The 13428-nt window shown below is 42.8% G+C and overlaps 1 protein-coding gene across 2 annotated transcripts in view; it reads left to right on the top strand.

Moving 5' to 3' along the window:
• PCSK5 (proprotein convertase subtilisin/kexin type 5) overlaps nucleotides 1-13428 on the top strand; it is a 259698-nt gene that overhangs the window by 145017 nt on the left and 101253 nt on the right. For both annotated transcript variants that reach the window (XM_075526631.1, XM_075526630.1), the window contains exon 10: nucleotides 3671-3774. In XM_075526631.1, the coding sequence (XP_075382746.1) occupies nucleotides 3671-3774 (104 nt within the window). The remainder of the gene's footprint in view (nucleotides 1-3670; nucleotides 3775-13428) is intronic.

Genomic DNA, 13428 nt, shown 5'->3' with positions numbered 1-13428 from the left:
ATATTCCTGGAGCTGGCTAGCTGCTTCATCCACCATTGGTCCCTCTTCATCTTTCCAGGTCATTACTGCCAATGAGTTGGCATACGATGCTGGTGTGGTCCGTACCAACGTCCACCACATGGGTCATGTGCACTGGACTTCATCTGGATCTTTGGGTAACTGCTCGTTGTCCAGGTCACCATAAATTACCTCCAGCACGGCTAATTCCCTCAGGTACTGGATACCTCTCTCCATGGTGGTCCATTTGCCCTTTGTTGAAGGGATACCTTTCCTTCAGACCCGACAGTAGTTGCCTCCAGAGGCTGAGGGCTTCTGCCCCTTTTCCAATCACTTTGTCAATGCCCCCTTCCCTAGAAAGGGATCCCAGCTGTTTGCCTTTCCTACCCTGTAATTCCAGGCTACTGGCCCCATTATCCCAGCATTGAAGCAGCCAGGTGACAACGTGCTCACCTGGATGATGGCTGCAATATTTTCGCATATCTCGCAGCTCACTCAGGGATAGGGATCGGGTGGTTTCCATCTCATCCATGAGTTCTTCCTCTTCCTCTCCTTGTGATGGCCCTGCTTTTTCATCATCCCTTTCTAAACCAGCTGACTTTTGCTTCCAAGATTTCTTCTTGTGTATAGGAGCGACTGATACCAGCATGGGTTGGTTCCCTGGTTCAGCCGCAGTGCCTGTTCACGGGGGTTGGAGTAACCACAGTGCCTTTTGCTAGAGTTGGAGTAGCCGCAGTGCCTGCTGTGGGGGTTGGAGTAGTCACAGCGCCTGTTGTTTTGTCGTCAGACCCAGAGACCTTCTCTTCCCCCTGGGGGTACTGAATAGTGTTGAACAGGGCTCGGTAGGCATGGGCGAGGCCCCAGCACATTGCAGTGATTTGTGTCTCCCTAGAATTGCCAGGGTGACAGCATACTTTTTCCAAATGTTCTACTAATTTTTCAGGATTCTGCACATGTTCATGATTCTGCACAGTTCCAAAACACTGGAGGTGCCCACCATCCTAGGCATTTGCCCATGCTATCCCACACACCTTGCCACTCATAACTATCCAGCCTGGGGGCAGATCTCTGAACGATATTCTTAAATTGCTTATTAACCTTAGACAAAACCAAAACAATATTCCCAAGAAGTACCAGTAGAAGTACCTTAACTACCCAAGGGTGTTCAAGATACTGAAAAGTTACTGTAATGAAGGAGGAAACATCAAAGAAGAAAGTAGCGAAGGTGCCATTCTATGTTTCCTCCATAAGAAACCTCTCAGAGGAAGAAGTATAATTGCTAATTGTCTCCACGAGGTGGTACCCAAAGTACAGTAGTGGCTTCAGTACAAAGCCCAAATACCAGATTAAGCTCCAGGACAGTGTTTTAACAACAAGTCTCCAAGGCAAAGCATCACTAATCACTGCAGATCACAGCAAAGTGCAAAAACCAACACCAGTCTTTAACATATACAGCAAAAAAATGAGCATGGCGCAGATCAGATAAACTAACATCGAGAACAGATGAATCAATATCATGACCTGCAACTGCTAACAGATACAAATTCCTTAATACGCTCTCGTTAATGTGTTATTATCTCAAACTCGTGGAGCTCCACAGTGGGTGCCAAAAAGGACTGTCGTGGTTTAGCCCCAGTCAGCAGCTAAGCTCCAAACAGCCACTCACTCACCCTCCCCTGCCGTGGGATGGGGGAGAGAATCTGAAGAGCAAAAGTAAGAAAACTCATGAGTTGAGATAAGAACGGTTTAATAATTGAAATTAATAATAATAATAATAATAATAATAATAACAACAACAACAACAACAACAACTTGTAATGAAAAGGAAAACAATGAGAGAAAGAGAGAGAGAGGAACAAAACCCAAGGAAAAAGAAAAAGTGATGCAACTGCTCACTGCCCACCAACAGACACCCAGCCCATCCCCGAGCAGCAATCGCTGCTCCATGGCCAACTCCCCCCAGTTTCTATTCTGAGCATGACATCATATGGTATGGAATAGCCCTTTGGCCAGTTTGGCTGTGCCCCCTCCCAGCTTCTTGTGCACCTGGCAGAGCATGGGAAGCTGAAAAGTCCTTGCCTGGTTTAAGCATTACTTAGCAACTGAAACATCAGTGTGTTATCAAGATTATTCTCATACTAAATCCAAAACACAGCACTATACCAGCTACTAGAAAGAATATTAACTCTGTCCCAGCTGAAACCAGGACACAGGGGCACTTAGAGAAGAACAAGATATTTCTGCATGTTTGTTGTTATCCTGTGTCTGCTTCCCAAAGAAATTTCTCATTGAAATTTCTATTAACTATGTGTAGAGTCACTCCATGTGATAGCAATGTCCCAGGCACCCCAGAAAGTGGTCCACTCACAATCACCCATGGGTTGTCCTTCCCCACACTCATATGGCTGTTGCCTTGGTGTAGTTTCTACCTGCAAGTGGAAGCAGACCCCAAGTACTATGCCTTAGATATAAGTGCCGAGAATAAGTCACTTGTCTGCTGGCCCAAGTGAATTCTTGGTCTGAGAGGCACAAGAGTGTGTGTTAAGGAGCTGAACCAAGGTTTCCCAGGTTTTCAATGACTGCCTAGTCCTGGACAGTGTAGACAGCAAATGCTGGGTTTGATAAACTTCATTCCGGTCTATCTTCATCATTACAACTGGGTGGAGTTGTACCAGTGTGTGCAATAGGGGCAGATAATGATACTCCGAGAATGATGCTGACTGACTGGTGTTCTACACTGCAATACTTTTTTCCTCTTCATTATGTAGTGGCTCAGTTTATCATTCCATCTACTAAACTGCTTTTTTAAATGGAATACTATTTGTCTTCTTACAGACGATAGAAAAACTGAGAAATTGGAAGGAGAAAGAAAAAATACCCCAATTATGGCCACGCACCTTTAGATCATCTTCTAAGAAAAGATGTTCTCCTTGGGGTGGATCTAAGAGAAACAAGAAAATTATACTCCCTAAAGATTTTCTCTAGTCCTACAAGATAAATGGGTATTAATGTCATAGTGAGGATGCAAACAGCATCTTCTTTCACCTTCCCAGTGGACAGGTTATTAGGAATGCCTTAAAGGAATACACATCTGTGCAATCAGGCACTTGCTCTGTAACTATTCAGATTCTGTGCTGGCTGCTTGGTCTTCTTGAAAAATACACATAGACCTTCAGTGAATTCCAAGACTGGGGGTAATAGACAAATGAATAACAACAGAGGCACCTGAAATAGCTTCAAGAGGAGCTGAAAGTCTAAAGGAATTGCCAGCTTGAGCATGCAGTTAATAGGACGTAGTAAAGCTTTTCAGCAAGCCAACATTTTGGGTTTTTTTCCTTTGCAGTTGTCAAGGTAGATAACATACAGTAGTTGGTGGTCATACAAATTACCTCTGTGTGAAATGTACTCCTTCATCTGCCCATAAGTTTTGTGTAATAGAATATTATCATATATCGTTATAGTCTGCTTAACTGAAACTCCCAGCTGTATAAACAATTTCATGTATTAATTCTGTAAAATTAGGATACATCCTTTTGAATGGAGCAAAGGAAAGCAGAGAAGAGAAATGAGAGTTGTTTTGGTTTGGATATTTTTTAACTTACATGACCTTGTATCCCTACGTTCCGGTAAAATATGTCTGATCTGTGACTTTTGTCTTTCCCCTTTTTCATAGTCCTTTTCTGACCTGGAGAGACATACAGCATATTATTGTCAGGACTTCACGTGCAGGACATCTGAATGCTAACGACTGGAAAACCAATGCGGCTGGTTATAAGGGTGAGAGCTTCCTTTGTTCTTTGCCATCAGAGGCAACATCTTATTTGATATTTTTGAAGAAGAAATAATCTCAAGTAGTTTGTTTGACCCTATGTTGTGCATAGTTTTGAGACCTTTCAAGCTCAATCTGAAGGGGCCTATCTTCTCTTTTATAAGGAAAACCTCTTAGAATGACTAAACCCAAAAATAGCAGCTACAAAATGTATTGACCAGATCTTCTTATCCCCCTTCAGTCCTATTTCATGCACTGCTGGCAGGAAACTAAGTAAATTGGTGGGTTTTAATTTTTCCTTGCATAGCTAGTATTCTGATAAAATAGTCTAAAGTTGAAGATACAGCAGTTTCTGGATTCAGACCATGTTTTCATTGAGAATTGTTGACAATTTTTATTAAAAATGACAAAACAGTATTTTCAAATTTCTGTTTTATATGATTTACCCTACATTATTTATATTTAAGATTTCTGTCAGATTTAGGATAAAATCAAATCTTAAGCTATCAGGATTTTTAATGGGACAGAAATCATACTATTCAGTCAGCTGTCATGTAGGTTTCTATAATTTTGTGCAGTCTTGTAATTTTGTATTAAAGCTACATTTTTTTATCTTTTTTCTCTTTTGTAATGCAAGCAGAGGTAAATATTTGTGCCATTAAATAAGATATATATTTTCAGGATGGGTTAAAACTGGACCTTGAATCCGTACAACATTGTATTTCAACACAGATTGGCTTCTGATTCCCATTCACTAAATTCTTACTGCTTTCAGTTTTGATTGCATCTAAAAAAAACCCCAGAATGGCTTATTTCTGGTTCTTTTTTCATGAGAATTCCACCCAAGACTGCAGTACTGCTTTTAAGATGAGATTTGAACTGTTTTGTGCTCGGATCTCCTGAGAGAATAATGTAATATACAAGAACCATCAAATCTTTACCCTGGTTTCACTTTAACTGAAGCCTAGCTTTAATCTATTTCACATCAAGGCATTGCTACCATAGAGCATCTTTAATATATCATTCTGACCTATGACATTTCTGCTGCAATGGAATAGAAACCAAACCAAAAAACTTTCATTTTTTGATCCAACCCGGGCTCTAACTACAGAGGACAGATTTAGAAATGGGTATTTGACTCGAACCCCCTCATCACGTGAAGGTTCTGACATTCAAGAGCCTGGTTTTGTCCCATTTACAAGCGCATGCCCACACACAAAAACACATACATAGTGAGAAATACATACTTCCGTAATTTCAATAACATTACAGTATTTGTTATTGTGAAACATTTCCCAGGATTTAAAAAGTTTTGGCAGGGGATTGTGACTGTATTATCATTTTGTTGGAGCTATCTGAAATTCAAACAATGCTTTTCAAGTAGCATAAAGTAGAGCACTTTTTTTCCGTAACTCACTTCCAAAATTCTATATTTTTATGGTTTTCCATTTGTTGCCCAAGAGAGGCAAACACCCTGTGAGGCATTTCACAGCAGCTATCACTCGTTATCAAAGGAGAGGTCACACTAACACACCAGCAGTAGCAGCACTGGTAGCAGGACTTGCGCTGTTGCACCACTGGAGCCTGCTTATTCCGAATCCTTGGAGCCACACATTTTTCTATGTATTGTAGCAGATAAATAGTGAGGAAAAGGGGTGACAAAAGGTTTCTGCTCAACTTGTGCAAAATCACAAACATAGATAAGCTCAACTGGGGGACTGGGATTCAGGAAATACAACTTGAGCTGGCAGAGCTCTGCTGTAGACTCCATGGTGGAGTTGAAAAAGAGGAAGACAAACTAAGTGCCTCGACCTCTGTGGAGCTCAGGAATCAACCTTAACCCAAATAAAAGCACTAGTTTTAACTAAATTATTTTGGCAACTTAGGCTGAGCAAGTGGTTCCAATAAAAATGCAGCTCTGTTTAAACCTTTGTTGGTTTTGGAAGAAGGAGAAGCAAAAGATTTAGATTAAATCACAACATCCAAACCTGAATTCAAAAGGGGGCTTGCACACCGCTGCTGGCAAGACTGAAACAGTTTTTTTACTATTGCACGTGGCAATATTTAGTATAATATTACACTATTATCCTTCACTGTTGCCAAGAGTAACAATTAAAGTATGGTTTTTCATAGATGAATTACTCTGATCAGACTGAGTTCCTTAAGAAATCGTATCATAATTTTGTTGATGGCAAGATCCATATTTCTTCCACAGCATGTTCTTAACAAAGGAAGGAGTGGAAGATATTTTTTTTTTTTAAATTAACTAAAGTAGTGACCGTCACAAGAAACAATCTGCCTTTCTTCCATGCATACTGGGGAAAAAAGAAAAAAACAAGGAGAAAGAGAGAGACAGGCTTGCTCCTTTAGAAATGAGAACTGAATGGGTGAAAACAACAAAAACTTGGAAGAACCTCTCACTCAACAAAGGGTCAGCAAGAGTTGGTAGTTGAAAGTGGGTCAGCATGCCTTTTCAGGGGGCTGTTTCACTGGGCTGCATGGCAACCCTGTCCCTCACTATAGTCCCTGGCAGTGTTTTGCCATTGCAGAACACACAGAAGGAGCTCACAGATGTCATTACTGGTTGCAAGATCTCCTTTTTTTTCTGTCTTACATTCATAAAAAGAAAGATTAATTCATGAAAAACACTTGAGCCAGCTAGTGATTTGCTAAAGCAGTGCCCGTTATTTGTTTAATTTTCTGGCAAGTAAACAGCACTCGTTAAATGCACATCAATAGAATTAACTCAGGAATGGGCAAGAATTTTTTCTTGGTATTTGTTTTGTTGTCAGCCAGCATGTGTCTTTCCTCAAGAACTTATTACCTGGTAGTCTCACAAAGAAAGACTTGGATACTCATTTTGGGATATGCTCTGGTTAGTCAGTTGTACATATAATTTGTCACTAGATATGAGATATGTTACGCTCAGTTTTGCTTCAAAATCAGAGGGGTTTTTGATAATTAAAGCAGTTAATTAACTGGTTATATGGAAAAATACTAGAGAACATCTGTTTTGGTGAAGACATCAAAACTGTTGATCTGGTTTTGCTATGGCAGATTGGTATGCAAAGGCTCCTTGTTCTGTCAGTTGTTTGGTCAACAACAGAGCGTGCAACTGTGTTCATAAAAAGGGAAAGCTGCATTAATGCTAACTTGTGTCTACATTGAAAGATACAGAACGAGTCTGCAGTTTTAAGAACAAAGATCACATCTGAACAATTCTTTATCTGTAAGTGAATCTCCAAATACTGCCAAATACTGTCACTAGCAAAACAGACCATTCGCAGTGAAGGAATACTATTAATTTGCAGGGAGATTTTTAGAGAACATCCTTCACTCTTCCTGGCTCTGAAGTGTAGACAATAACACTTCAGTACAGTGAAATAAAATGCTACTGAAAGATAAAAGGAAATCAAAACTCTAGCCACTTTTTTTCATTTTCAGGCCATTACTAGTCCCAGTGGAGGTATTATTCCTACAGAAACTGAGAGTCATCTCATTTGCCACGGAGTAACAGACTACCAGAGCTATGTCGCATCCCTTTAGGTTAGCCAAAGTATCTGCTGCTTCCACTGGGGAGTGACCACTGGAGAGAATTGGTCATTTAATGTTTTACAGCCCTTTAATATAATTGCTTAATTAGAGTATTTAGTAAAACTGGTGATTATTCTTGTTGTGAGCACAGCATTACCAGTCTGGGAGTGAGAAAGAGACGAGCCTATCAATGAGAGAGGAGACCTAGACTAGCCAGATTTAAACTGCTGTAAGGTGACCGATAACCAGGCACAAATTCAGAGACCAGCAAGAAAATCTTCACAACAATGTGTACATTTCAGAGAAGACAAATAAACTATTCATAAACACCCTGCCGCATATTTTCAATAACTTTAAAATTATATTTTTAAATCATTGTTAGAAGCTGGCATAAGACTTCTGAAAAATAGCAAGCACTTGTGAATGGCTATGTCAACCAATCAAAGCTGTTCCTCTACCAAAAGACCTTCCAGTCTTACAGATGCTAGCTGATATTTTCACATGCCATTAGCAGCCAATATCAACTCCTACCCACCCCTAAGGCCCATACACATGGTGCATGGAGCAAGTGAAACAGGGGCTTTGAGTTTGGCTGTTGTACAATCCCCATTTTGGGTAGTTGTCAATCTGACACCAAACATATGAAGTTGCGTTGGTCTTTGTAGGAGTGAGGAAGACTATATCCTATGCAAGCTAGATTTTTTGGGCTTGAAAGATTAAGTTGATATTTTCAGGCAGACAACTTAGAATGCTGTTGGTAAGAATGCTTGTTGACAAATGTGGGCAAATGCAGGCTATCTCACATGTGACTTGTTTCTCTCGCTCTCCTAGGGCTGTGTTGGCTCGAGGCAGTGTTTCCTCATCAGGAATACCCCTAGCGCCATGTCCTCTGGCCACCTGCTCTTCTCAGCAGGCCCATGGCTTCATTGCCAAGCCATGACACAGAGCTATTTCTGCAGCTCTACACCACCCAGGGAATCCCCTTAGGCCAGATTTTGCGTCCAAATGCATTAGCCCTTGAAAATGGCTCCAGCTTAGTAGTGTCACTCTCTAAACCACTGGTGTAATGATAACATCATCAGAAGAATCTTACATCCGGAGTCCTATTTACCAGACAGTAAGCTACACAATTTTAATGTTGTGGGAATTACAATTATCAAGAAACAAGCATATAACATACCATTTCCAAATGTGAGCCACACAAACCAGAACCTTACTAAGTAAGGTTTTTCTTGTAGGCGGCGATGAAGTTGCAACAAGAAGTCCAACGGCAGTCAAAACTTCAGGGCCTTGGGATGACTGGTTAAGGGACCTGGAGCACAAGCAGTGTTCTCTTCTGTCCTTCCAGTTGCAGGGAATGATGAGGGAAGGAACAGGAAGACCCAGCAGATCAATAACTGGCTCTGAGACTGGTGTCACCAGCAAAATTTGGGGTTTTTTGATCATGGGTCAGTCTACACAACACCAGGCCTGCTAGTGACAGATGAGGTACACCTGTCTTAAACAGGGAAAGGGATCTTTGCACAGGAGTTAGCAGGGCTCATTGAAAGAGCTTTAAACTCGATTTGAAGGGGGAAAGGGATGAAACCAGGCTTGCTAGAGATAAGCCTGGGGGCGGCATGCAAGTGTTTGAGGGACAGTGTGCTAGCGAGGTCCTCTGGTCTGCTCCACAATGTGCTGAGTACACTAGAGCACATTCGAAATGTCCATGTACTAATGTGCACAGCACCCTAGCCTTCTCAGTGGAGGCAGGGGATGGAGATCCACACAGCAGCAAAGACGCAAGGGTTATTAATGTGTTAGAAACCACAGAAGCACCTGAGAACAGTCACATAGGAATTAGGGCTTCTCCACAAACAAGATGGCAGGATCAATAGCCCAAATAAAGAGCATCTACACCAATGCACGCAGCATGGGACACAAACAGGAGGACTTGGAAGCCATTGTGCAGCTGGAAAACGATGATGTAACTGCAGTCACAGAAACATGGTGGTATGACTCAACACAACTGGAGTGCTGCAATGGATGGCCTTAAACTCTTCAGAAGGGATAGGCAAGGAAGGAGATACAGTGAGGTAGCCCTGTGTGTTAGGGAGTGTTTTGACTATCTAGAGCTTGACAATGGTGATGAAAGGGTCAAGTGTTTCTGGGTAAGAAACAGGGGAAAGGCCAACAAGGCAGATATCATGGTGTGAGTCTGTTATAGACCACCCAACCAGGATGAAGAGATAGGTAAAATATTCTACAAGCATCTGGGAAAAGTCTCACAATCGGTAGCCCTTGTACTCACGGGGGACTTCAACTTACCAGATCTCTGCTGGAAATACAATACAGCAGAGAGGAAACAGTCTAGGAGGTTCCTGAAGTGTGTGGCAGATAACTTCCTGACACAGCTGGTGAGTGAGCCAACTAGGGAAGGCACCCTGCTGGACCTGCTGTTTGCGAACAGAGAAGGACTTGTGGGTGATGTGATGGTTGGAGGCCGTCTTGGGCACAGTGATCATGAAATGATAAGAGTTTTCAGTTCTTGTAGAAGTAAGGAGGGGCATTAGCAGAACTGCTGCCTTAGACTTCCGGAGGGCAGTCTTTGGCCTGTTTAGGAGACGGGTTGACAGAGTCCCTTGGGAGGCAGCCCTAAAGGGCAAAGGGGTCCAGGAAGGCTGGACATTCTTCAAGAAGGAAATCTTAAAGGCACAGGAGCAGGCTGTCCCCATGTGCCGAAAGACAAGCATGTGGGCAAGAAGGCCAGCCTGGTTGAACAGAGAGCTTTGGCTGGAACTCGGGGGAAAAAAAAAAAAGAGAGTTTATGACCTTTGGAAGAAGGGGCAGGCAACTTTGGAGGGCTACAAGGATGTTGTGAGGTTATGCATGGAGAAAATTAGACAGGCCAAAGCCCAGCTAGAACTAACTTTGGCTACTGCAATAAAAGACGATAAAAAATGTTTCTATAAATACATTAGCAACAAAAGGAGGGCTAAGGAGAATCTCCATCCTTTATTGGATGCAAGGGGAAAAATAGTGACAAAGGATGAGAAAAAGGCTGAGGTACTTAATGCCTTCTTTGCCTCAGTCTTTAAAAGTAAGACCAGTTGTTCTCTGTGTACCCAGCCCCCTGGGCTGGAAGACAGGGATGGGGAGCAGAATGAAGACCCCATAATCCAAGGGGAAATGGTTAGTGACCAGCTACACCCCTTAGACACACACAAGTCTATGGGGCTGGATGGAATCCACCCAAGAGTACTGAGGGAGCTGGCAGAAGTGCTTGCCAACCCACTTGCATTCCTTTATCAGCAGTCCTGGCTAACCGGGCAGGTCCCAGTTGGCTGGAGGTTAGCAAATGTGACGCCCATCTACAAGAAGGGCCGGAAGGAGGATCTGGGGAACTACAGGCCTGTCAGGCTGACCTCGGTGCCAGGGAAGGTTATGGAGCAGATCGTCTTGAATGTCATCGCATGGCACTTACAGGACAACCAGGTGATCAGGCCCAATCAGCATGGGTTTATGAAAGGCAGGTCCTGCTTCACTAACCTGATCTCCTTCTGTGAGCAGGTGACCTGCCTAGTGGATGAGAGAAAGGCTGTGGATGTTGTTGACCTGGACTTTAGTAAAGCCTTTGACACCATTTCCCACAGCATTCTCCTGGAGAAACTGGCTGCTCATGGCTTGGACAGGTGTACTCTTCACTGGGTTAAGAACTGGCTGGATGGCCAGGCCCAAAGAGTCAAAGAGCTGAGGTGAATGGAGTTAAATCCACTTGGCAGCCAGTCACAAGTGGTGTTCCCCAGGGCTCAGTATTGGGGCCAGTTCTGTTTAATATCTCTATCAATGATCTGGACAAGGGGATCGAGTGCACCCTCAGCAAGTTTGCAGATGACACCAAGTTGTGCGGGAGTGTTGATGTGCTTGAGGGTAGGAAGGCTCTGCAAAGGGATCTGGACAGGCTGGATCGATGGGCTGAGGCCAATTGTATGAGGTTTAACAAGGCCAAGTGCAAGGTCCTGCACTTGGGCCACAACAACCCCATGCAACGCTACAGGCTTGGGGAAGAGTGGCTGGAAAGCTGCCCGGCAGAGAAGGACCTGGGGGTGTTGGTTGACAGCCGGCTGAATATGAGCCAGCATTGTGCCCAGGTGGCCAAGAAGGCCAATAGCATCCTGGCTTGTATCAGGAATAGTGTGGCCAGCAGGACTAGGGAAATGATTGTGCCTTTGTACTCGGCACTGATGAGACCACACCTCGAATACTGTGTTCAGTTTTGGCCTCCTCAGTAAAAGAAAGACATTGAGGTGCTGGAGAGTGTCCAGAGAAGGGTAACGAAGCTGGTGAAGGGTCTGGAGCAGAAGTCTTATGAGGAGCGGCTGAGGGAACTGGGGTTGTTTAGCCTGGAGAAAAGGAGGCTGAGGGGAGACCTTATTGCTCTCTACAACTCCCTGAAAGGAGGTTGTAGAGAGGTGGGGGTCGGTCTCTTCTCCCAAGTAACAAGTGATAGGACAAGAGGAAGTGGCCTCAAGTTGCACCAAGGAAGGTTTAGATTGGATATTAGGAAAAATTTCTTCATGGAAAGGGTTGTCTAGCATTGGAACAGGCTGCCCAGAGAGGTGGTTGAGTGACCGTCCCTGGAGGTATTTGAAGGACTTGTAGATGTGGTGCTTAGGAACATGGTGTAGTGGTGGACTTGGCAGTGTTAGGTTTACAGTTGGACTCAATGATCTTAAGGGTCTTTTCCAACCTAAATTGTTCTATGATTCTAAGTAGGCAGCTGACAGCAAGAGTTCTGGAAAAGCAAATGTAGTTTTGGAAAAGACAACCTAGACATACATACATGACCAAGTCTTCAACAGATTGGCGGATGTAAAGTCTGAGAGAGATGTTGACACTTACTCACATAGGTAGGCATTAGTCTTATATTAGCTGAACTGGTTAGATTAATCTGAACACTTTTTGCCTTGTGTCTCCTACTTGGAAGTTGTTTGAAGTCAGAGCAGCATTTAGTTTAGCACCAGGAAAGGAGAGAAGCAAGCCAGCTACAATTAATAGCTAGTCTAACTGTGACTGGAAGTGTCTCCCCCAGTACTGACAGAACATGCATGACAGGAAAAGGTCTGTGTCCTCAGGAATCTCAAACCATGTTCAGATATCATAGGAATCACAGGGTCAATACCATAACCTTTATCATTGTTTCATACAAAGAGCATTGCTGTAGTTAAAGAAAATATCAGAGGTGGGATTTGGAAATTAAGATAGTTGAGAAAATGTGGCGTAAAAACATGCCTTTTTTAGCAGCAAGTTTAAAGTGATTCTCTTTTTATTGTGTGGTCACTGAAACCTTTCTAGATGGCTCTTGTTTCCTTCCCACATGCAACAATTCAGCTCACAGCTGTAAATGAAGTTTTCTTAAATGTAATATTAAAATTGCATTGAGAATTTTTCAGTGTTTCATATTTTAAGCCCATACAAGTTGCCAGGTATCTGAACTCTGCTAGCCTTAAGCAAGACCCAAAAAATCTCTTTGGGATTTGGGGAAGGTAGTTGGAAAATATATTGAATTCTGCAGCCTAGATCATGGTTATTGGATTTGTTTTCCCCCCAGCACAAATTGAGATCCACACAAAGTTGCTTCCAGTTGAAACACATGTAAGATCAGGAATATGTCTGTATAGTTCCTGAGATGGAGATGTACAAAGAAGGAGAGAGAATCTCTGAGAGAAGCCAGGGAGGTGTCATTACTTCTCCCAGCCTCAAACTCTTCATTATCAAAGCTTCTCATTACTTGTTGGCTCTACAGCTCTCTGTTCCCTGCTGGCTCTGAAAAGCAAGGAATGGAGCTGTGAATCTAAAATGGAGTCTAAGCAGAACTTCAGGCCTGTGCTGGGATATATAAAGAAAAGTAGATTGACATTTTGTGTTTCAGTTGGTTGCTTTCCTGGTGTCATATATTGTGAGTCAAACTCACACCTGTTTTAAAATGTAAATTAAGTAGCTCTAGAGCAGGAGTAACAGCAGGCAAAAGGCAAAATTAGGCGTTAAATTTCTATTATAATAGCACTCAGAATCGTCACCAAACCATGATCAGCATAGCAGACAAAGAATTTGAAAAGATAGTGCCTCTGCTCAACAACTAACAGACT

The sequence above is a fragment of the Mycteria americana genome, chromosome Z (assembly GCF_035582795.1).
Source record: "Mycteria americana isolate JAX WOST 10 ecotype Jacksonville Zoo and Gardens chromosome Z, USCA_MyAme_1.0, whole genome shotgun sequence".
Taxonomy (NCBI): Eukaryota; Metazoa; Chordata; class Aves; order Ciconiiformes; family Ciconiidae; genus Mycteria; species Mycteria americana.
Note: the sequence above shows the minus strand (reverse complement) of the source record. Positions and strands in the feature narration are given on the sequence as shown.